The sequence below is a fragment of the Mytilus trossulus genome, chromosome 2 (genome assembly GCF_036588685.1).
Source record: "Mytilus trossulus isolate FHL-02 chromosome 2, PNRI_Mtr1.1.1.hap1, whole genome shotgun sequence".
NCBI lineage: Eukaryota > Metazoa > Mollusca > Bivalvia > Mytilida > Mytilidae > Mytilus > Mytilus trossulus.
This window is the reverse complement of record NC_086374.1, coordinates 15,913,334-15,938,815: the sequence shown is the minus strand read 5'-3', so window position 1 is coordinate 15,938,815 and position 25,482 is coordinate 15,913,334. Positions and strand designations below refer to the sequence as shown.

Sequence of the window (25,482 nt, the reverse complement as noted above, 5' to 3'; positions counted from 1 at the left end):
ACTCATTTAAATACATCATAAAATATTAAGATGTAAAAAAACTGCTTGTTATCACTGAATGGTAAAGATTATTTAAATTTATCAGTTGGTAGTAAAAAGTGAATATACATTGTATATTGTATATAACAAAGATTTAAGTTGATTCTGGACAAAGAAAGATAACTCCAATTAAAAAAATTCTTGCAGATATTTCTTGCTTACTATACTGGACAAAGAAAGATAACTCTGAATTAAAAAAAAAATTGCTATTTCACAATATTGTGAAATTAGATATTTCTTGCCATTGCACAATACTGTGCAATTGAAAAGACTTGCTATTGCACAATACTTAATATAATAATTTTAGATCCTGATTTGGACCAACTTGAAAACTGGGCCTATAATCAAAAATCTAAGTACATGTTTAGATTCATCATATCAAAGAGGCAGAAGAATTTAATTTTTGTTAAAATCAAACTTAGTTTAATTTTGGACCCTTTGCACTTTAATTTAGACCAATTTTAAAACTGGACCAAAAATTAAGAATCTACATACACAGTTAGATTTGGCATATCAAAGAACCCCAATTATTCAATTTTTTCTGAAATCAAACAATGTTTAATTTTGGACCCCGATTTGGGCCAACTTGAAAACTGGGCCAATAATCAAAAATCTAAGTACATTTTTAGATTCAGCATATCAAAGAACCCAACCGATTAATTTTTTGTCAAAATCAAACTAAGTTTAATTTTGGACCCTTTGGACCTTAATGTAGACCAATTTGAAAATGGACCAAAAATTAAGAATCTACATACACAGTTAGATTCCGCATATCAAAGAACCCCAATTATTCAATTCTTGATGAAATCAAACAAAGTTTAATTTTGGACCCTTTGGGCCCCTTTTTGCTTAACTGTTGGGACCAAAACTCCCAAAATCAATACCAACCTTCCTTTTATAGTCATAAAACTTGTGTTTAAATTTCATAGATTTCTATTTACTTATACTAACGCTATGGTGCGAAAACCAAGAAAAATGCTTATTTGGGTCCCTTTTTGGCCCCTTATTCCTAAACTGTTGGGATCGAAACTCCCAAAATCAATACCAACCTTCCTTTTGTGGTCATAAACATTGTGTTTAAATGTCATAGATTTCTATTAACTTTAACTAAAGTTATTGTGCGAAAACCAAGAATAATGCTTATTTGGGCCCTTTTTTGGCCCCTAACTCCTAAACTGATGAAACCAAAACTCCCAAAATCAATCCCAACCTTTCTTTTGTGGTCATAAACCTTGTGTCAAAATTTCATAGATTTCTATTAACTTAAACTAAAGTTATAGTGCGAAAACCAAGAAAATGCTTATTTGGGCCCTTTTTGGCCCCTAATTCCTAAAATGTTGGGACCAAAACTCCCAAAATCAATACCAGCCTTCCTTTTATGGTCATAAACCTTGTGTTAAAATTTCATAGATTTCTATTCACTTTTACTAAAGTTAGAGTGCGAAAACTAAAAGTATTCGGACGACGACGAAGACGACGCCAACGTGATAGCAATATACGACGAAAATTTTTTCAAAATTTGCGGTCGTATAAAAACTGCAAAATTTCCTTAAAATAACCAATTCAGGGGCAGCAACCTAACAACGAGTAGTCAGATTCATCTGAAAATTTCAGGGCAGATAGATCTTGACCTGATAAACAATTCAACCCCATGTCAGATTTGCACTAAATGCTTTGGTTTTTGAGTTATAAGCCAAAAACTGCATTTTACCCCTATGTTCTATTTTTAGCCATGGCAGCCATCTTGTTTGGTTGGCGGGGTCACCGGACACATTTTTTAAACTAGATACCCCAATGATGATTGTGGCCCAGTTTGGTTAAATTTGGCCCAGTAGTTTCAGAGGAGAAGATTTTTATAAAAGTTTACGGACGACGGACGACGGACGCAGGACGACGGACGCCAAGTGATGAGAAAAGCTCACTTGACCTTTCAGGTCAGGTGAGCTAAAAATCAATTTATCTTTCAGAAAGTTTTTGAAAAAGAAGAAAATCTTTTAAAAATAGAAGTATGTATCACTAGCTATTTATAAAACTGCAAATCAGATGTAATTAATTCATGTCAATTTGGTAACCTCAAAAAAAGAAACATAGAATAAAAAACATAATCAAAAGACCATGACTGAAGAGCCAAATAATCTCCAATGAAATGTGATGTATCTAGGCTTTTATAACTGCACATTATTTACATTGACTTACAATTTATGCTTCTAATAAAACTGACCTAATGATTAAACAAATTGTTGGCTCTGTAGTCATTGAAAACAGCATGGCTAAGTCTGGACTTTTGCAACTGTGTCAAGTCCAGACAAAAACAAAAAGAAAACAATGTAGAACCAACAGATATAAAATGAACTATTAAAATGTATTTCTATTACCTCTTCATCACTTCTTCGTCTTTTTGGTTCAGCTTCCTCCATAGGTGGTGCTGAAGGCCGTTTGTATTTTCGACCACTACGGAGATATGTTGATTGTAAATCATCTTCTGTCTTGTCATAATCAGAGTCAGACAGAATAGAATGTGTTGACTCATTTATTGTGTTTAATCTAAAATAAGACATAACAAAAATTAATTCTATTTGAAAAGAATTTATTGTTTCACAGCAAGTGTACATCCTAAAACCAAAATTGAGCTTATCAAAAGCCGTAAGTTGATCATCATTGCTTAAAAGGTGGGGCATAAAATCATTAGAGAAACAGATTCCGACACTATAACTCGTGTATTACGATGTTTCTACACTCTCAACAGTTAAATTTAAGTTATTTAAAGAGCTTGGCAAGTCTCACGCTTTAAACAATAAAATTAACTGTCTCGGGTGGAGAAATATTGTAATGCACTTGTTGCAGTGTAGAAATCTATATTTCTAAAATGATAGGGATAACTTGTGAGATTAAAATACAAGTGCTTGTTCAAAGTGGCACTTATTTTTGGTTATTGATATGATATATTTGCCATTGGTATCCTACTTATTTCATCCTTTTTGTGTATAAATTTTAAAAAAAAAGGTAAATATTTTATGTTGGCCACTAAAAAAGGAATAGTTTAATTACTGAATTAAATGGAATTACTCAATAGAAAAAATCTGATACAGTTCAACAAGCATTTTTTTATTCATAGGTTAAATTAAGAAATAACTTACCTCCTAGAAGGTGAAGTGTCTAGCCTTGATTTCTGTTGTGTAAAGGTATTGAGGAAAGCAAGTCTCTCTCTGTCTTGGTCATGCAACATACTTTTACTATTTTTATCACACAACAATTCCCTTACCAGTCCAATCTGCTGGTCCTGTTGGGAAAAAAAAGTAATAACTACAATGAGCTAGACTTAAAAAGTGTTTGATTACAAGAAAGACAAACTATATTATTTTATCAAAAAATCTAATTTATTTAAGATCATTTAAATAGCTATAATTAAGTTTATGTAAACTTATTTTGTTATTTTTTGGATGCACACAATGTTTCCATACAGGAAATAATATGGATGGAAAACTCCATTAACTCAGATGTCTTCTTTTTCATAAAAAAAACATGCATATAATGATATTTTGGGTTAATTTATATTTTTTTCTATGTATGTATTACTGAAAATTATTACACCAGGGTTTTCGTTATCACAAACTAGTCAAAACATTTACTAATTTTATCATCGGTATAAAGACATCATTGTTCGTAAATATAGCTCAACATGCAGACTTCTTATACGTTCAGGAATTTCACATCCAATTTTTTATGGAAATATTCTTTATAAAGCACAAAGGTGTCAGTATTCACCTCAGAAACTTACAAAACCTTTGAATAGACTTATTAAGAAGGGATATAATTACGATACTGTTTTCAAGTCATTAAAGATTGCATATTTTGGCGTTAATATTGAGTCACTGATAAGGTCTTTGAGTCGGAACTAAACACATTTATTCTAAAAACAGTTATTGGTATGACACGGGTTATGTTCTTCTCATATATGTTATGATGGTATGATACAAAACCCCTAACGGGAAGGATTGCGCCTGATGTTCATATGATGAAATCATAATCTTTCAGTCAGTTTAATTGAAGTCTGGAGCTGGCATGTCAGTTAACTGCTAGTAGTCTGTTGTTATTTATGTATTATTGTCATTTTGTTTATTTTCTTTGGTTACATCTTCTGACATCAGACTCGGACTTCTCTTGAACTGAATTTTAATGTGCGTATTGTTATGCGTTTACTTTTCTACATTGGTTAGAGGTATAGGGGGAGGGTTGAGATCTCACAAACATGTTTAACCCCGCCGCATTTTTGCGCCTGTCCCAAGTCAGGAGCCTCTGGCCTTTGTTAGTCTTGTATTATTTTAATTTTAGTTTCTTGTGTACAATTTGGAAATTAGTATGGCGTTCATTATCACTGAACTAGTATATATTTGTTTAGGGGCCAGCTGAAGGACGCCTCCGGGTGCGGGAATTTCTCGCTACATTGAAGACCTGTTGGTGACCTTCTGCTGTTGTTTTTTTATTTGGTCGGGTTGTTGTCTCTTTGACACATTCCCCATTTCCATTCTCAATTTTACATAATGTGCAAATTTGTGAAATACTCCTTTTTGATTAAAAAGATATTAACAGTCATGACAGTAATCCCAAAATTTTCATGTATAATAGTATTTTTTCCATGTAAGATTTTAATTGAAAAGAGCTGCCATATTGCTACAAATGTAACCTATTATTTTGCCTTCATGTTTTCGAGTATTCTAATACATAGATTTAATATTGTCACATGGAAAATGTAAGATTTGCATTTAAAATTGTATTAATGAAAACAAACCAATTCTAGTTTATTATGCTCAATCCTCCTCCTTTCATCAGCCTCTCTTTCAATCTGAACATGTGCATGTCTAAGCTTAGTTTTTAATAAACTATTTTCTTCCTCTAATGCTTTAACTTTTTCCTTTATTCTGTCCAGCTCAGTCTCAGCATCTCTCCATTTTCTTTGACATTCTTGTTGATTTCCGACAAATCTTCTAAATTCTGAAAAGAAAATAACCATGTTAACCCTTTCCTCCATAATGACGCCTATTGAAGCTACTCCCCTTACTCCATAATGATGCCTGTGAAGTGCCTCAATTGAAACGTCTTACCTTTGAAAAATCTGTATCAGACTTAATAAAATTTGTATCCAATATTTAAGGATATTCATGAGTATATCTGACTGGCATTTCATTGATGAAATATTTTTCCACAATGCATTTATACTTTCAACCTGATAATTTATTTTTTATTGAAAAAATCCTATGCGAATCAAGTATGTAAAAAAATAATTCCAGGGAGGAAAGGGTTAAAAAAAAAACTACAATTTCATAAAGTGTTACATTTATGTCAGATTGTTTATTTCTTTGCAAATGAAGTTATAATATAATTCTTGACACAACAATGTGGTATGAGTGGCTGAAAATATCTTGTTGACAGTAGTTGCCAACTAGGCCACTAAGTACAAAAAATAAATGTAAGTGAATTTAGTGGCCCAGAAAAAACAACAATCGACTTTGAAATACCAACAGAGACAGATCAGTGTTCTCCTCAGGCCAATATGAAGCCTTCATACTAGTTTTGTTGTCCCCACAGCGATTGCATTGCCCCACAGTACCTTATTCCTTAAATGATTATCTTGTAGTGTGTTAAACATTAAATATCATATTTATCTATGAACTGTTGATAAATTTGTAAAAATGGTCAAGTTAGATTACCACTGTCGGAGAAGGAAATCAATATTACAGAAAATTATGCAATTATTAACAGATTCTGGTCTATCTTTCACCCGTATAGAGCATGTAGAGTAATATCTTCTTATTTTCAGTGAAATAGGGTAAGACAAAGGGAACAAATTTTATTCTCCAAAATTGGACCTGCCAGAAAGGGGGCAAAATATACAACATTTAGAGTCCCACAAGCAAGAAATGAGAAAAATCTCTATTATGTGAAGTAGTTTGTTTACATTCTGCCATGTTTAATTTGTTATTGAACACTAAGTCTAAAACTGGCCGTTCAAGAAAACTTGAAATTGAGATGTAGATTACAAATCTGTTGTCAACTGATTTTAGAGCTACAATCAATGTTTGGTATTGTTCTTTTCATTGTACACAGTGCTTTTTCCATATATAATATATATACTCTTATTATTTACCAAATCAATATTAAGATGCATTTTATACTTCAAAAATCAAACATTTACTGAAGAACATAAAAAAGTCATGCTTTATTACAAATGTTTCTCATTGTTTATCAAGTGTTTTGCTTTAGCTTAAGCCTTTTAGAAATGTAATTCAAAGTTCAAACATACTCTTGTTGTCAGCTGTATAAAAAAACTACCCCATATAAGGATATTACATATGATAATACCTGGCTCAATTCCAACTTGAAGAACCTTGGCATTCCTCATTAAGTCATCAAAAGCTGCCAGGAAAGTTAACTTTGTATCCATTGTCACCTGGAATATAAAAAAAAATGTAAACAACAACACACAAAAAACAAATAATATGGTAAGGGTATGTTTAAGTCTTCTAGAACTGGATTTAAGTTCAGGCTATTGTTAGGGTAAGGGCAAATGATAGTTTAGTATAGCTCTATTTCGTTTGGACAATTCAGTTAAATATCTGCCAGAGTATTCTTTATCCAATTAGCTAAGGAAAAATCAGCTACTCATTCAACTTTTTAGAATTAAACAGACTATGGGTAATTTCATTATTTGTACATCTAAATGAAATTAACATTACATCAGTGGTTCAATTAAAATGTACCATTGGCATTGTTTAGACGTTTTAAACCAATCATAACATATTGGTGTACGCTTTTGAAAATATTACCACAGAAAGTATTAGATTCTGAAAAGGCAAATAGGTCATTCTAATTTCAAATTTTGTACTTTTTACAGACAAGTTTATGACATGTATGAGTAATTTTTAAAATTTGATGGTCCAATTTCTGAAAATGTTCAATTTACATTATCAAGATATTCGGGTCCATAAAATTTACTGTGTTTAATATTTTATACTATTTAGAAGCGACATATTTTGGTAATTTTGGGGTATTATTTTGGAAACAAAATACATATTTGTCCACCTCAAATGGAAACATATCTTAATTTATCATTTCTTTTGGATATTTCGTGAAATATTTTGAATTAATAAGCTAAAAAATTCCTCGGAACCCAGTGTCTCGCCTATTATTGCAGTAAATTGCAGGCTCAACAACAATGAGGAAAAAAATCAATAAAAATATTCCTCTTGTTACTATTTTATGATTGTAAGAAAATCTAAGTACATTTAAAAGTAAATTACAGAAAAAACGGAGTAATCTTTTTACAAATTTTACTTCTGGATACAATATTATGATCATAAATAAGCTTCTGTCCAAGTTTGGTACAAACCCAGGATAGTTTAAAAAAGTTATTAAAATTCTAAAAACTTTAACCACAGAGTGAATGTAATGGTTCCCCGCAGAAAAACTAAGTCCATTTAAAAGTAAAATATGGAAAAAATGAATTTATTTATTTACAAAATTTACTTCTGGATACTATCTTATGATCATAAACAAGCTTCTGTCCAAGTTTGGTACAAACCCAGGGTAGTTTAAGAAAGTTATTAAAATTCTAAAAACTTTAACCACAGAGTGAATGTAATGTTTCATTTATAAGTAAAATACGGAAAAAATGGAATTTTATTTTTACAAAATTTACTTAAGTTGGGCCCCCCTTACAATTTCACTAAAGGTTTTAGCTGGTTCTTCTGCTGTCTGAATTTTGGTGAAGATATCCGGTGGTAGTAGGTTCCAGTCTTTAATGGTACATTGTATTTGGAATAAAGCTTTATTTTAACGTGTCTGTCTTTGTTTGAAGTCGGAGAAAATGTTGACTGTGCATGTTCTTGGTTGTACGGGATGGTTTTTTCAGTTGGTCTGATGGTAAGTTTGCTTGACCGTGTATATTCTTGCAGAAAAGAATTAATCTGTTTTGAGTACAACGGTCTTTTAGTGAGGGTAATTGAAGCTGATCTAAATTCGCTGTTGTACTTCCTGGTTCGGTTATCAGTGTAGTTTGATGTTATAAACCTAGACGCTCTTTTCTGTACATTTTCGAGTTGGTCTTGGAGATATAGTTGATGTGGGTTCCAGGCAGTGCTTGCATATTCTAGGACAGGTCGTATCAGTCCTTTATAGGCCTGGAGTTTAACATTTGAAGTGGACATGCCGATAGATTTCTTTTTAGTAAACCTTATGTCCTGTAAGATTTATTGCATATCTCCTCTATGTGCTTACCCCAGTGTAGATCATTCCGACGTGATGTTAAAAATTGGAGTTCCGTATTTTTCAAGGTGTATTCAAATGATGTTGTTTTCTTCTTGCGACTCAATGTCATCATGTTGCATTTAACTGGTTGAAATCTCATTCCCCAATCTGTCTCCCAGTTACCAAGGGTATCTATATCCTTCTGTAGTTCAGCACAGTCATCTTCAGTATTAATTTCTCTGTAGCATACACAGTCGTCTGCAAACAGTTTAATTTCTGATGTTAAGTTATCTGCTATGTCGTTGATATGGACCAGAAATAGGATTGGACCAAGAACCGTTCCTTGAGGTACTCCTGATAGGACTGATGATGTTTCGGATTCAACTCCATTTATTTACTATCACACACTGAGATCTTGTAGATAGAAAAGCGTCAAGCCAATTCAAGATGTTTTTTGATACGCCAGTTTTGTGAAGTTTACTTTTTAAAAGCTCATGCGGTACGGTGTCAAATACTTTTTCAAAATCCAAAATAAATATATGTTTGTTTCCTTTTATCAATAGCAGTTGCTACACACGAATACAGGACATCTCGGCACACTTCAAACTCGGGACATGTTAAACTCGGCATAGTACAAACTCGGCCTATACAAACTCGGCACATCACCTATACAAACTCGGCACACCAATGAATATATTTATGGAAATGGTTCATAAAAAGAAATTTTATATAATAATTACGATGAGAAAAAGATAACATTTTTTTTAAATAGGTGAGAAATGGAACAAACTATAGGACAAAAAGTCACAAGTTAGTTCTGTGACATAAATAAGAAAACACTTGATATAAAAAAAAATGTGTTTTGTAATAAAAAGAATACATTGCAAGATCTTTCTGTTAACTATATATTCAAACAAATGTCTCCAAATTAATTGTAACTTTTTGTCCTGTGACTTTTTGTGTTCTTTGACTTTCTGTCCTACATTCATTTTTTCCTGGTCATTGATATATGCTATGTATATTTAAGGTGATGCAGTTACCTAGGCAAAAGTGTTGCTCTCGTTTTTCGCTTATCTAGATCGAATGTCTTAAAACTAATGCACACATTAATGAAAACATTCAGTTACCAGAAGGGTAAAAACATCCGGAGCACCTGAGATCACCCCTAGTTTTTGGTGGGGTTCGTGTTGCTTATTCTTTAGTTTTCTATGTTGTAAAGAAATTATGGTGCAAATGGAAAGATTTAAAAGTGTTTGAGATTTGAGGAGTTTTCCATATTCGAATGATTTCGTTTAAATATATCATGCATCTCTTATTTTTATTGTGTCATCAGCGTATTTTAATTGGAGTAACATGTATTAAAACTATGTGTAGTCCTTTTTTAAATGATTGATAAAAAGCAGCACAATCAACTGACAAGAACGTTTATTATCAATGAAGTATTTTCAATTGAGTAATTACATATAAACAGATTATGTACACGATATTTTTCTCTCTCTCTCTCTCTCTCTCTCTCTCTCTCACAAAAAAAACCACACGATTTCTATAAATACCATACAGACACTAAATGAAAAGTTAACGAGGCGGTACTTGACATGGTATTTGTCACATGGAGTTCAGCAGCATAAACTCAAGCTGCTTACTAACGGGATATCATAAAAATGTTATCAGGCTGTCATTAATTATTATGTGATTATTATACTGTCAATATATAATCATCACCTATTTCCTGAAACTTCTCTAATTAAAAGGATAAATATTGAAGGTAGCCATCCTATTTTTTGTATTGCAGTTAGTTGGAGATAATCATAAAATCGTCATTATACCATCAATAAAATACATAATTTAAATTGAGGAAACAATGATAAAAAACGTCACTTGACAATGTAACATAATTATTTACAGTTTATTAGATACGATGCAAAACGGGGATGCCATTTTTAATGTTTATCAAAATTTTTAAAGAAAAAAAAAACTGAATTTCACCGTAAAAATATTAAATACAAACACAAATATTTATTTATTCCCCTGGGGGTTTGGAGGCATATATAAACTATACAATACAAATATATACACAAACAATATATATGCAGAAATCATATCAAATTAAACAGTGTTTATAATATATATATATATATATAAAGTTGTATCAGTCTAAAGATTTGCACAACGGTACTGATATAAAGTGTTATTAAACGAAAATGTTGTTATAAAATCGTGTTGACCTCTTTTATACCTAAAATCTCTTTGACCTCTTTTATACCTAAAGTTGTATATAACAGTATTATTCGTGCAGGTTTTTGTCTCCTCTCCAATAATAGTGCAACTTTTTTAATGAAGGTACAGTAAGCTCTATACTATCAAATGAAGATAGAAGTGATTGTAATCTATCATTTTCAGACAATTCAAAGTATTCTGAACATATATTATCTATATCTTTTTTAAACTCATTACGTACAGATTTATTAGTTTTACATTTTAAGAAAAAGAGGGTAATTTATATCACAATGTTTACATATTCTTTTTTTTTGTTTCTTTCTCTTTGACCTCTTTTATACCTACACCTCTCTTTTTTAAATAAATTGTCACTTGCTCAATTTTAAACAATGATTTTCTATTTTCAAAACTATTTTTAAAAGACGTTTTTGTCTATTTCATAAATTGTCTTCTCTTGATTATAGTTTAAATCCTGTATTTTATTTTTGTCTTACGTATTTGTATGAGCTATATTTTCTGTATATTATGTATATATGAGAAAACCATAAAAGATACAGTTTTTGCTGAGCCATGTATAAATTGTTCATATATTTTACTAAGTACTAATTTCAAATTAATTGAATATAAGTCTTTATTGGCACAATAATAAATCTGATACATTTTTATTATGAATGTACCGAGTTTGTAATATGCCGAGTTTGTAATGTGCCGAGTTTGCAGTATGCCGAGTTGACATGTCCCGAGTTTGTAATGTGCCGAGATGTCTTGCTTCGCTACACACCTTAGGCTTATCGCTATTTGTCCGCCATTACTGGATATCACACAGGTTCCCGTAAAGTTTTGATGTCATCAAACAAAATATCTGACGCCACAATGGAAAAGTGATAGTTATATGCGTAAAAAGGTCAAGCGGCCGGGTCAACTGGCCGAGTAGGCTAATAGCGATAAGGTGTATTCTATTTACATTTATAAAATGTTTTTGTTGTTCACCTATTTCCTGTGTAGAGGTAAATACGGAATTGGAGACAGTTAAGGATATATGTAATTATGTTTAAGTGTTAAAACTTTGCGTTTCATTTAAGAATGAGTCAGTACACAATGATTTGTGTAACTTATTGTCTTATTAATTGTGGCCACTGTGGGCGTTTTTTACCATGGATTTCTACGTTTGACCCATGAAATTTTTCAATTACATTCTCCTACTGTTTAATACCTATTCAGGCTATTGTGTTTGGTATACTCAACTATAACTTACAGCTTATGTCATTCAAAAGTTCCAAATAAAGCCTTAAAGGCAACTTCCGTCTTCCCGGCTGTTTTCAAATCGGAATAAGATTATCCAATTAAATTACCTTTATTAAAACTGCCATCTGGTAAGGTAATTATTTGATTCACATATAGAGCAAAGGCAATAATTTTACAAGTCTTTGGTAACCAGTACAAAAATTAGCCAATGAAAAGAAGTGTTACAAAGGCAAAGTTGGAAATCAACAACAGTTCCGGAATAAGGAATAACCCACCCTTCTTTCAGAGGAAAAACTCACTGCTAAAATGATTTTGCTTGAATTCCATAACAGAATTGTCGAAGAAACACTGAATTTAAGATTTAAAAACGCAAAAGAAGGGTAATAGATTCATTAAGATTTGTATAGGGATATAGTTTTGGGGCGTTACAAATAACCCGGTATAGATGCTTCCGTGTTCCTTCGATGTATCACAGTATCAGTCTAATGCAATAAGTTGTCATTGCACTTACAGCAAAACATATATACAATGCTAGATCTACAAAATTGACAATATTAACAAAATCCTAGAATGACTTGTATTCCTCAATTAAAAATAAAATAAATGTTATAGGTGGGTCTCATAAACGTATTTACACTTTTGGTATTTAGCTGTATTTTGCCTCCGAATGACCTTACATCACCTCCGAATAACCTTTTGACGTGAAGCAACAATCACTTTTTGGTTGTGACGTCATATGTTTTGAATTATGAAGTCAAAGTTTATGGGAACCTGTGTGATGTTAAGTAATGGCGGACAAATTTGCATACAAGTGTAAATACATCTATTGGGGTCTTAAGCATGACACAGGATTGCCGATTTTTTGTAAGCGTGACATGTGAAAGTCAAATTATTGTGCTGTGAAAACGGGAAATGACAAAAAAATGAGAATTGCTTACGTACATAGTGTAAGTCTTTAGTCTTTAGTAAGTGTCCCAAATGACACTGTAAACACTTGTGTATGTTTTCTCTTTTGTAGTTTCTTCACATATGTAATGTTCACTCATGTACTTAATTGAAATTATATAAGCGGTATAGGAAGCAGGACAAGTCGCCCCACTGGCAAGTCGCCCTACACCTAATCACCCCACTTTTTGTCGAGCCTTCGACTTTTGTCGAAAAAGCGAGACTAAGCGATCCTACATTCCGGCGTCGTCGTCGGCGGCGTCCACAAATATTCACTCTGTGGTTAAAGTTTTTGAAATTTTAATAACTTTCTTAAACTATACTGGATTACTTCCAAACGTGGACAGAAGCTTGTTTATGATCATAAGATAGTATCCAAATGTTAATTTTGTAAAAATAAAATTCCATTTTATCCGTATTTTACTTATAAATGGACTTAGTTTTTCTGCGGGGAAACATTACATTCAATCTGTGGTTCAAGTTTTTAAAATTTTAATAACTTTCTTAAACTATCCTGGGTTTGTACCAAACTTAGACAGAAGCTAGTTTATGATCAAAAGATAATATGCATAAGGAAATTTTGTAAAAAAGTAAATCCATTTTTTTTGTATTTTACTTTTAAATGGACTTAGATTTTCTGCCAGGAAATAACATGTTCACTCTGTGGTTAAATTTTAAAAAAAAATTACTTTCTTTTGCTACTTTTAATTTGTACCAAACTTAGACAGAAGCTTGTTTAAGATCATAAGCTAGTATTTAGAAGGAAATTTTGATAATATTTTGTACCTGTGTATCTGTATTTTACTTATAAATGGACTAAGTTTTCTTCCAGTTAACATTACATGTACAGTCTGCAGTTAAAGTTTTTAAACATTTATTAGATTCATAAACTATCCTGGATTTTTACTAAACTTGGACAGAAGCTTCTTAAAATCAAAAGATAGTATCAAGAGGAATATTTTTATTGATTTTTTTCCTCATTTTGTTGAGCCTGTGAATTTCAGCAAAAGTAGGCGAGACACTGGGTTCCGCGGAACCCTTACAAATTTTTCACCAACTCGCCCCACTTTAAAAAAAATAAGCCCCAACCTGGATCACCAACTCGCCCCACTTTTTAAAGAATCACCCCACATGTGAAATTGGTTAAATCATGTTTAATATTACTCTTGCCAACTCGCCCCACTTAATGGAAAACGGTAATATTTAAATTAATATAAAATTAAAAATTAAAACTCGCCCCACTTAAATGATAACTAATCTACACAGAATACAAACAAACCGAAAATTTATTTAATTACTATTATTTATATACTGAGATTATAATTCTAAAAATAATTTGTTGAAGAATAACTGTATTATTTTAGATTAGTTATTTGCATAACAATTGAAAACAAACCTGTTAATTGTATCATAATGCAATATATCATAATAAATAACGGATTTCAATTAACAGCAATTTGTTATCATAGCAATTACCAGATTGATTACTTACAACGGGATAACATCTTTTTCCATAAGTGGGGCGAGTTGGCATTACTACATTCATTCTGGTTAATAATATATTAATCTAGATATTATCGTTTTCCATAAGTGGGGTGAGTTGGCAGGAGTAATATTCACGGAATTTAAGTTATATACAACGGGATAACATCTTTTTCCATGAGTGGGGCGAGTTGGCTTTATTAAATTCATCCTGGTTAATAATATGTTAATCTAGATTTTATGGTTTTCCATTCAGTGGGGCGAGTTTTCAGGAGTATTATTAACGGGATTTAACACATTTCACAAGTGGGGCGATTTTTTAAAAAGTGGGGCCATTTGGTAATCCAGGTTGGTGCGTTTTTTTTTAAAGTGGGGCGAGTTGGTGAAAAAGTGGGGTGATTAGGTGTGGGGTGATTTGCCAGTTGGGCGACTTGTCATGGATTCGCGGTATATGGGAATCTGACAAAACAGTAAGCGGGATCCTGGATCGGAATCCCCCAATGAGACCCCCTTATAGAATGTTTTTGCACTATTGAGAATGCATTGTAACATCACAATTTCATTAAAAAATGCATATTATAAGAATTCGTATGATGTACGAAAACATCATCTGACCATTTCATGATTTTTAAGAAGTTTCCGCTTCACAACCTGGGCAGTTTGATCGCAGGTAGTTTTGCCCACACTATTTTGTATAATTCTTAATAATAACTGATTAGACAAAAAATTGTTTTGATAAGGACTAGGAAATATTGTTGATTATTTCCCCTTACATTACTCATTAGTCTAAATAGTTTTGACGTCTTGAAAGGCTATTTTACCAAAAATTCTGTGACCCCTTCCTTTCACAATGCTGAAGTTTTTTTTCTGTCTGGACTTTGAGATAGAAATTTCTGCAAGTATGATTAAGACTTTAACAAGATTTACCGTTGACTTTTAAAAAGTGCTCCATTAATATAATGGTTTGTGTGCACTGTATAGACGTTAAACAATTAGTCCAAACCTAAGTACAAAAAAAATGTATGAGAAGTATGGACACTAACATGTCATCTAAAATTTATACATCTGATGTGTTGATTCTATTATAGTTTCCTTTTAACATATTTGCTTTTGATATTCTGCAGTCTGTTGAGATTAAGCCCTATGTTTATCATGTTTATGTGAAAGAATATTTAAATCACTCTTCAGTTTTCTAACATGAACTTACTGGGAAATACAGATTAAAACTACAGTTTTTAAAACAGACTTCAGTAGCCTAACTACCTAAAAGTAATTTTGTTTTGTGGCATAGTATATATATTGCAATTTGATACTGTAAATCACTCTTTAATGTATTTGCACTTAATTCAAGCCTCCTTTAGGGCATCGTCTTAGTATAATTTTATTATTATTTATTTATTTTAATTTTAGAAACAAACCAGAATCCATTGATGTCACTGTTGCAGGTAAGTTATTTACATTTCAATTTGATCTCTTGTGAAATTTGTGAAATCATATAATATTTTACATTTTTAAATATTTTTAAAAGAGGGACGAAAGATACCAAAGGGACAGTCAAACTCGTAAATCTAAAACAAACTGACAACGCCATGGCTAAAAATGAAAAAGACAAACAGAAAACAATAGTACACATGACACAACATAGAAAACTAAAGAATAAACAACACGAACCCCACCAAAAACTAGGGGTGATCTCAGGTGCTCCGGAAGGGTAAGCAGATCCTGCCCCACATGCGGCACCCGTCTTGTTGCTTATGTGATTACAAGTTATATAAAGGTACTCATGTATATCATATATAGCAAAGAAATAGAATATAGCAAAAATATTGCTCTGCTCTTATCACACTTATGCATTGATGTTAACAAAATTACCCATGACATAAACTTATTTAGGCTGTTAAATAAAATAAACACAGCTGTCAGCATCTGATACATGTAGTTTATTTTCATGAATTATTATTGCATTTGTGCCATCTTTGTTTTTTTTATACACCAGTAAACTTTTTGACGGAGACATATTATGGTATACAAATGTCCAGTGTCCATCTGTCCATCCGTCTGTCTGTCCAGCGTAAACATGTCGCACCATAACTTGAGAAAGACTTATCAAAATTTCTAAACTTAATATAGTTGTTTCTTATGATATTCAAACGATCTGTTTCCAAAAAAATCATTAAAATCACTTCAGATGCAAGATAACATTTGTATTGCAGTGTAATCACTGGAATAGTGTTTTTTTTACATTTTTTGTATTAATATTTTATTTCAATTTTGTTTTACAGATTTCGATGGAGTTTTATTCCATATATCAAACCCCGAAAATGACAAAACCAAAATAATAGTAAGTATATGTGTGCTTATTTATTGGTTTTAAGCCTTTTGTGTCATAAGAAACCATTTAATTACTTGAGAGAAAGGTTGTGTGTCCTTAACTTACATCATGGATTTGGTTAACTACAGATCATGAACCAAGGAAAATAACTCCAACTCAATTTAAAAAAAAATCATGTTTTAATTTAAAAAACGCATAATTGCAAATTAATTTAGCAGTTTTTCCCCTTCAGTTCTCACAAGCTTGTTGATTAAATCAATGTTTAACCATGATATTTTCATATTAAGTTAATGAGATATAGATAAATGTTACAGTTCTGACATCTGTTTTAGAAATTTTATCATTTGAACCCCAATTATTATAAGTATAACCAAAATCATCATTGCTTGTCTTATTGTATATATTAATATGACCCAAATTACTAACTTGCAATGAATATATTTTAAAGTGAGCAATAAGTATACCTGTTTATATTTTAGGTCAGTATTTCACTGAAATTTTACAAAGACTTAGAAGAGCATGGTGCTGAGGATGTAAGTATTAATTAATTTTGTGTTTAACTTGTATGAATAATAAAGTGGCAGCTTTAATTAGTGCCACTCTTGTAGCTTATCTTCTGATATAAACCCATTGATAATCTTTTTCTCAGAAATGAGAAAAGCTATTTATTGAAATGTACTGATATTGAAAACTGTTTTTATTATTTTTTGTTAGACTTTGTTTGCTCAACTTACAAATAATATGATTATATCCATAATATGATTGAAGTAAGACAAAATAGTGGATATTTTTTAACTTATTATTCTTTTGATTAAAGATAGATCTGGCTTTATTGGGATTTCTCGTTTAATACACAGTATTTGTTTTGTAAGGTTGGAAAATGAAAGATACATTAATCACAAATTTATAACTGCTGTAACAAAATAAAAATGTATGTACAACCAGTTACTATCACTGATTCATTGTGGTATGATGATACATATAAAAATAAGGAGATGTGGTATGATTGCCAATGTTCAAATGAAATGGATGAATGCAATTATATGCATCTGAACATCAAGAAATACCCATACTGTGTGATTGGCTATAAAAGTCCCTGAAATGAAAAAAGTGAAACAATTCAATTGAGAAAACTTACAGTCTAATTTATAACAAAACAGTTAACGCAAAACAAATATGATAGACACGAATTAACTTGTATTGTTATGAATGCCTCTCTTATTTCAGTTAATCAAAAGAGAATATGGTGACTTTATGACTACAACAGAAGATGGTAACTATTACACAAATTCTTATAATAAATTTATTAGAAAGATGATCTTCTCTTTTAATATTTATCCGAAAGATGGTATTCTTTATTAATTTTTTACTGTTTTCTTTTTATTGATATAGTAAAATACCAACCACTACCTGAAATGGGAACCTATTTTGGTGAGAGAGTGCAGCACATATGATAATTTACCTACTCTTAATGGTTAAATTTTGTGAATAGTCAGATTTTTCCCATACAGAATTGCTTGCATGCATTTCTATTTCTGATTTCAAATTGGTTACTGATTTTTGATGAAAATGGATATTTAATGCTGGTATATATATGATTTTAAAAATGCATTGCATTTATTTTAAATGACTTTTCCTGTATCTTAACGTAAAATGTGTTGTACATGTATTTTCATATACATATAAATCTTGTATATTTTTAGGTTACAGTGTGTCGCTTCTGTACAATTTAGAGACCATTCCTGATGACTTTGAAGAAATTGTTAAGAAAGCAGCTTTACTGAAAAGGCATTGTTTTGCATCAGTGTTTGAGAAATATTTTGAGTTTCAGGAAAAGGGAGTAACTGGTACCAAAAGAGCAGTCATACAGTACAGAGATGATGAAACTATGTAAGTTTTCTATACCACAGGGTTTAGCATTAAGAGTTCTCCTATCTCCCTGGACATGTGAAAGTAACTAATTGCTTAAATTCATCCAACTAGATGCCCAATGTTACATAAAAATACAGAATGTTCTTGGGTGCTAATGTCCCAAATTTCACCGTCCATTAAACATAGAAAATGATTGTGGGAGTGGAGCACTATGCACACATTCTTGTTTAGAATAACACATTTATATATTTGCTAATTATAGATCATTTGATAATACTGGCCTATCAGAAAATGAGTTTTTTTCTTATTTGCTTATTTATATTTTTGCATGTCAGACACTTCATTCTTCAACATTTTGCTGCAATCATGAATGTTATTTTAGTCTAATTAATTTTGAATATGAAATTATATGCATGAAGAGACACAGCGGTCTAATTAACTTTACATTTGAAATTATAGGTATGTTGAGGCACAAGAGTCTTATTAACTTTGCTATGAATATGAAATTATAGGTATGTTAAGGCACAAGAGTCTTATTAACTTTCAATATGAAATTATAGGTATGTTGAGGCACAAAAAGACAGAGTGACAGTTATATTCAGTACAGTGTTTAAAGATGATGACGATATTGTTATAGGAAAATTATTTATGCAGGTATGAAATATATTATTTATTTTAAATAGGTATTATTGTATTTTGTTTTGCAAAGTCTGTATACAAGTCAATCAAAAAATTTGTATTACATAGGACTCTTTATTTCGTCGTTTACCTATACACAAGAAATCCTCAAAAAAAAGAGCAGTGAGTTTGATCTGAAAACAGGTCATTACAAAAACTTATGAATGAAAGTGTTTGTAGTAAAAAAAAAAAATAAGAAAAACTACAATATACAAAAAAAAATTATTGAAAAGAATAGTGGCAGTCAATCAGTTTTAATAGTGTTGAGTTTGACAATAGTTGCAACTGTTTATATCCCAAATCAACTGAAGTTGAAGGAATTTGCTAGGTTGCTTTCACTTCTTGCTTCCAATTTTTTTTTTTAAAATACACTTAAATATGTCAAACTACAAAAATGATTCTGTCTGACAATAATTTTTTTGCCCCATTTATGGACAATTTTGTTTTTTGGTACGTTAGTTTGTTTTTTCTTTCGTCCGTCTGTTCCCTTCAGGTTAAAGGTCAAAGGTTTTTGGTCTAGGTAGTTTTTGATGAAGTTGAAGTTCTTTCAACTTGAAACTTATTACGCATGTTCCTTTTGATATGATCTTTCTAATTTTAATGCTAAATTAGAGTTTTGACCCCAATTTTACGGTCACTGAACATAGAAAATGATAGTGTGATTGGAGCATCAGTGTACTTTGGACACATTGTTGTTATGAATATTATCATATCAATATTGAAATCTGGAACTATTATTACACAAAATATTGTTTGTACAATGTACTGGGATCATGTGAATGCACACAGAACAGGTGCCTTTCCTAGTACTAAAAGTGCTCTTTTACAAGTAATCAAGCACATACTTGCATCCTATGCAGTTGAGATACTCTAACCAAATTAAATATGCACTTATGTTGATAGTGTTGTGGTTTGAGATACCTGGTGCACTCTTTTAAGAAAACTATTTTGTGTGGCATATAGATAAGAATATGTTGTTATTTTTTAAGGAATTTAAAGAAGGAAGAAGAAATTATCAACAAGCACCACAAGTTTTGTTTAGTCACAAAGAACCTCCAATGGAATTAAAAGGAACAGACGCTCGTGGTGGGGATAATGTAGGATATATTACTTTTGGTAGGTTTTCATATCACATGGAATAGCTTTTAGTGGAAAGAGACGCATATAAATTTATGTGCCTCTGAAATCAAAATTTCTTAAGCATTTTTGAAAAAGTTTTATTTATCATTTTCTTCCCCCCATTCATTTAAGTTTGATTAAAGAAGATATTTAAACTTGTCTAAAAAAAGGTTTAAAAAAATATTACATTTGATAAATGTTTAATATTTGTAAAAGGTTAGTTTTATTGACTTGCAGTTTTAAATGATAGTATTTAATTTTATGCATGACTGATTTTTCAGCATTTTAATAAAGACCTTTACATGAATAAACTTGTAAAAAATTGTTTCAAAAGAATATTCAGCTTTGAACTGCTTAAGTTAACAATGTGCACATAATTCTAAAAGTTATTACAGTTATGTTTATTGAATTAATATACTTTACATATATTAAAAAAATATATATGTCAAGCATCAATGAGACAGCAACCCAACAAGACTTAAAAGATATTTAATTGTAAATCATTGGTTAGAAATCAATATCTTACAAAATATCAGTTGTATTGATATATGAATGATTTGTAATTTCAGTTTTGTTTCCTCGTCACACTGGTGCAGCTGTACGTGATAATACGATCAACTTAATCCACACACTCCGAGATTATTTACATTATCATATAAAGTGCTCTAAGGTAAATTATTTTCCCCCAATTAATAGACAGTTTGTAAATCATGGAACTTAGAAAAGTGTTTATCCTTTAACAATGAAACCTGGTGCTTCTTTTAAACTTATTAATTTGGACCTTATGTCTCTATACAATTACAAATACATGTACTTACATTAAGTTTAGAGTGTTGTATGTAATCTGGTAAAAACATACTTTTGCTTGTGGCTGACATACAGTATGTTTAGTCAGCATTCATAATGACAAACATTAGATATATTACAGTTGTTCAACAAAATTTGTACTTAAATAGATTTCTTTTTGTATTTTGTTATTCTTTGAAAAGGTCTGATGCATTTTTTTTAATGAAATATTATAGAAACTACAATAAGAAATTCTGCTTAAACAAATGATTGTTTATATTTTTTTAGGCATATATCCATTCGAGGATGAGAGCAAAGTGTTCAGATTTTCTAAAAGTACTGAACAGAGCACGACCAGATCAACAGAAAGAAAAGAAAACAATCACGTGAGTATAAACTGTGAATAAATAACATTCAATATGTAAAAAATTGGCAATGCAACATAAATAGTTGTTTGGAGTTAGAATTTATTAGTAAAACATAGAAGCAAATAATGGCAAAATAGATTTGACATGAATATATATCTTGAAGATACCAAAGAGGCTGGACATTCAAACTCATAAGTCAAAAACAAACTGACAAGCCATGACAACACGTGAAATAAAAACCAAAAGACATACAACAGTACACAAAATACTGTGGTTTCATTATTATTCGTTGGATACCAATATTCGTTGGTTTCATTGGTACAGGTGAACCATGAATTCAAATGTTCAAAGGATATCATATTTTCAATAGGCTTTATATACAGATATTGGCAAAACCACGAAATCAAAATCCATGAATATGCAAGTCTTCAGCAATCCATGAAAATTGATACCCACAAAAAATAAATGAATCCACAGTACAACATAGAAAACTAAAGACTTGAGTAATACAAACCACGTCAAAACCAGGAGTAATCTCAGGTTCTTTGGAAGATACTAAATACTAAATATTACCTATGTCAGTAAAAACCTAGTGATAATTTTTATTCAGTAGGTCAAATTCTTGGAAAAGGAGAATGTGATTGTGATATTTAATGACTGGAAATTTTGAAATAAAATTCAACCAACTCATATTTAAAAAATAATGTTTGTTTTATTTCAGTGGCAAGACTTTCAAGATGAATTGATAAATAGTATATGTGACTTGATATTTTGGTGCAAAATTACAGAAGTGGCTTTACATCTCTCAGTCGTCTAGCAGTATGAAGAAGTTGTGGGATAGGAACAATTGGCTGGACCAATGTTTTATTTTTAAATTGTATGCTAATGTATAGAATGCATTTAATATTAAAAACTGCTGATAACATTTAGGCATCTAACAAAAAGATATTTTGCAAATTAAACAGTCATTAACATTATGGATTTCAATTTTAACCATTTTTATCTCCCTTTCAAAGTACACAATCAATATTTTCTGATACGATTTGTTCTGAATTTTTCATCTGTTTTTTGATTTTATATATTCAAACACATACTTAAAATGAAAAGTAAATGTGGTTAATAATGAGTAAATATTTAGATACTATTTTTTGTATGCTGTCTCATAATACATAAGTTATGCCTGCAATTATGGGCGGTGACCCAAGTTATAATAATGTAATACTTTTCCGATTATTTTCTATACCAGTTGTATATAGATGAAAGATAATGGGATTATAATTTAGTATTTTTTTTACAGTCATATTTGATGATGAACTGTTCATTTTTATATGCTAATGTTGAAAAGATATATTTCAACATTATAATGCCAGAACAAATGCCATGTACACTTGGCTGTATAAATATTTATAAATAAAATTATTAATAATTTATACTGTATGTTCTTTTGTACACCTTCAGAAGAATTAAACAACTTGAGTATAAAGTTATCAGAAAAATATACTACAATTTAAAGCACTGATCACACACTCTCACTACCAAAATTAAATTCTTCTTTACTTTTAACAACTCTTTGGTATAAAGTTTCTCCTCCATTGGATATCCAAGGCAACAGTATTCACCAATACACTAATATCTATATTTTTTCATCTTAAATCCAGCACAACATTAAAAGGATTTCTTTTTTGCTCTGGCAAATTTGTATTATTCCCGAAGTGTGCTCCAACTTTACATATATGTTTATGCATACACCTCAAGAGGTTCAAGGCTAGCCCATCTGGTCCAAGTACTTTTTGGCATACAATGACCTAAAGGGAATGTGAACTATTGCCTTGCCTTGGTGTAGGTTGTTGGCATAAACTTTTTTAAAAATCCTCTGAAACCCCCAATAGAATTTGAACTAAAACTTTTGCTTTTGTAATTGTGTCATTTTTCCTTGGAAATAAATAACCAGTCAGCCTCATTTAGGCTTCTATGCAGACTTTTGCAAAACCACAAAAAATAAATTTCAAAGAAAACTTTATCTGTTACACGAAAAAATAAACGAATCCACTGTAATTTTGAAATTTGAAAATGTAACTCTTGTTTCTAAGATAATATAAGGAATAGATCAACTATATTTGGTGTATGTTTATATGATTGCAAGGTGTTAATTGCTGTCTGGCAGGTTTCATCTAACCTTGATCCCAATTTCATGGTTCATTGGATAAGTTTTTGTAGTCTGGTCTATTTTGCAGATACTATTAGCATTAGTGATACTATATTTGGTGAATGAATGATTGAAAGGTGTACAGGTGTAACTCACAAGGGTATTCTAACCTTGAACTCATGTTTATGGTTCATTGGTGTTTAGTTTTCACAATCAGGGACCATTTCTCAGATGCTTCAAGAAATAAGCATAGGCATACTGAATTTGGTGTATGCTATAATTGAAAGGTGAACATGACTATCTGATGGGAATACTATAACCAAATTTACATGGATCATTGAAAATGTAAGTTTATGGGGTACTTGAAGTAAAAACTTTGTTAAGACTTTCAACATAAATTCAATAATGATAAGTAAAGCCGGTGAAACATATCTGTGCATGCACTCTAGTGTATTTACTGATCTTTAATTTTTTTTTGAAGCCTATCCAAATTCAATATATTAACGATAATATATCAAGACTGGCACGACTTTAGCTCAATTCGTCTGCCTTTAATACCTTGCTATGCAGTATAAATTTTACTCATTGTTGAAGGCTGCATGGTAGCCTATGATAATGATAGTTGCAAACATCTATATATGTTGGTTTCTTGTGGATAGCGGTCTCATTGAAAATCATACTTAAGTACTGGTACGGTACTTAAATTCATAAAGATACAAAATTGGATTTTTGCATTTTTTTGTGTCTAGGTTACCTAAACCCAAGGCTTTATAGTTGCAGTAATCAACATTACTACTAGAGGATAATGATGGAATCCATCAAAGATTGGCTTGCTTTATATACCAAAATTAATAAATTATGATGCAATTAATCAGGGGTATTCCATTTTAACAAAACTTATAAACTGCATAAAAATTGACACACTACTAATGGAAGGGACATTCCAGTTTTATATACAATTGTGTTACAATGTTTAACATTTAAATATCAATGGGTACACAAATTAATAACACAATGTATTTTTCCCACCATGTCTGTCAATGTGCCCTTTTTATACAAGTATAATTCACAGCGTGTCAAAGTTCGTCCATTGTTAATATTATGTTTTTTTTAAAAGATCATCAATGTAGGATTATCTTTTATGTGCACTATAGGGTTGAAAAAAATAGCCAAGTTAATCAATTAACTCCAAAGGGGTTTCAAGTTTAAACAGAACATTTTTGTACATATGCCAAGGGAATGGCCAAACTTCTGACCATGACTTACAATATAAAAGTTTTCTTCCTTGTACATGACAAAGCCTATTTTTTTTACATTAGAGAGTAAAAACATATTGTGACAAGACATATGGATATAAAGCTGATTGTTAAAAAAATATCAATAGGCTAATTAATCCAACACCTGTATTGATGGTTTTTTCTGCATGTTAGATCCAACTCCACACAATCCTTGTAAATTGATCCTTTTTGTTAGCCATTTAGCAGTTGGGCAGGAGTATGTGTCTGATAATTAAGGTGGTACAAACTTGATACTTTGGGTGAAAGAGCAAGATCACTATGAAACAGTCTCAGCATTTATGTTTTAAATGGTTTCTTTCATTATCTGCCTAAAAATCTGTGACTTAAACCAAAGTTTCACCAATAGGTCAAACTAAATATCTTGGCAGGTATAACATAAGGAAGATCTTTTTTCAGGACATTGGTTAATGCCATGTTTTTGTTTTTTTCAGGTTAGCATATACTTGAAGCAATCTGACCACGATATATATTTTGTGTATATGGCATGATTGTAAGGTGTGAGCCTTGAATGTTTTACTTGACCTCATTTTCAGGAATCATTGATAATATTAATTGTAGTAAAACCTTCATATTAGACTTTCAGCATAATTCTAATCATAAGTAAAGCAGGCGAGACATTTCAGTGTGTGAACTTTTGTTTTATTTGGTGCACATTTTCTAGTTGGTTTAATAAATGTATATTTGGACTGCCATCTCTAAATGCCTATCAAA

General features: G+C 31.0%; 2 protein-coding genes across 5 annotated transcripts in view; one reads left to right on the top strand and one right to left on the bottom strand.

The window, feature by feature from the left end:
• LOC134706589 (rac GTPase-activating protein 1-like) overlaps positions 1 to 25,482 on the bottom strand; it is a 124,033-nt gene that overhangs the window by 19,420 nt on the left and 79,131 nt on the right. For 2 of the 4 annotated variants that reach the window (XM_063565653.1, XM_063565657.1), the window contains exons 1-5: positions 11,654 to 11,672; positions 6,400 to 6,487; positions 4,829 to 5,031; positions 3,177 to 3,319; positions 2,415 to 2,583 (exon numbers count right to left, since the gene is read on the bottom strand). In XM_063565653.1, the coding sequence (XP_063421723.1) occupies positions 2,415 to 2,583; positions 3,177 to 3,319; positions 4,829 to 5,031; positions 6,400 to 6,487; positions 11,654 to 11,656 (606 nt within the window). In that variant the 5' untranslated portion in view covers positions 11,657 to 11,672. Of the gene's footprint in view, positions 1 to 2,414; positions 2,584 to 3,176; positions 3,320 to 4,828; positions 5,032 to 6,399; positions 6,488 to 11,653; positions 11,673 to 11,755; positions 11,897 to 25,482 lie in introns of those variants that run through there. The other 2 variants (XM_063565654.1, XM_063565656.1) reach the window with 2 other exon arrangements.
• LOC134706590 (actin-related protein 2/3 complex subunit 2-like) lies at positions 11,941 to 22,755 on the top strand. The gene is made up of 11 exons (XM_063565658.1): positions 11,941 to 12,125; positions 15,583 to 15,617; positions 16,455 to 16,513; positions 16,984 to 17,037; positions 17,732 to 17,777; positions 18,208 to 18,394; positions 18,937 to 19,030; positions 20,044 to 20,170; positions 20,743 to 20,843; positions 21,248 to 21,345; positions 22,049 to 22,755. The coding sequence occupies exons 1-11, from the start codon at positions 12,052 to 12,054 to the stop codon at positions 22,071 to 22,073; spliced, it is 900 nt and encodes a 299-aa protein (XP_063421728.1). The 5' UTR covers positions 11,941 to 12,051; the 3' UTR covers positions 22,074 to 22,755.

What these genes read in the sequence shown, in the direction of transcription:
- LOC134706590 (XM_063565658.1), top strand. Translation starts at nt 12,052, where the DNA reads ATGATTTTGCTTGAATTCCATAACAGAATTGTCGAAGAAACACTGAAT. An exon ending in TGTAGGATATATTACTTTTG is followed by an intron (nt 20,171 to 20,742) that starts GTAGGTTTTCAT and finishes TTGTAATTTCAG; the next exon opens with TTTTGTTTCCTCGTCACACT. An exon ending in ATCATATAAAGTGCTCTAAG is followed by an intron (nt 20,844 to 21,247) that starts GTAAATTATTTT and finishes ATATTTTTTTAG; the next exon opens with GCATATATCCATTCGAGGAT.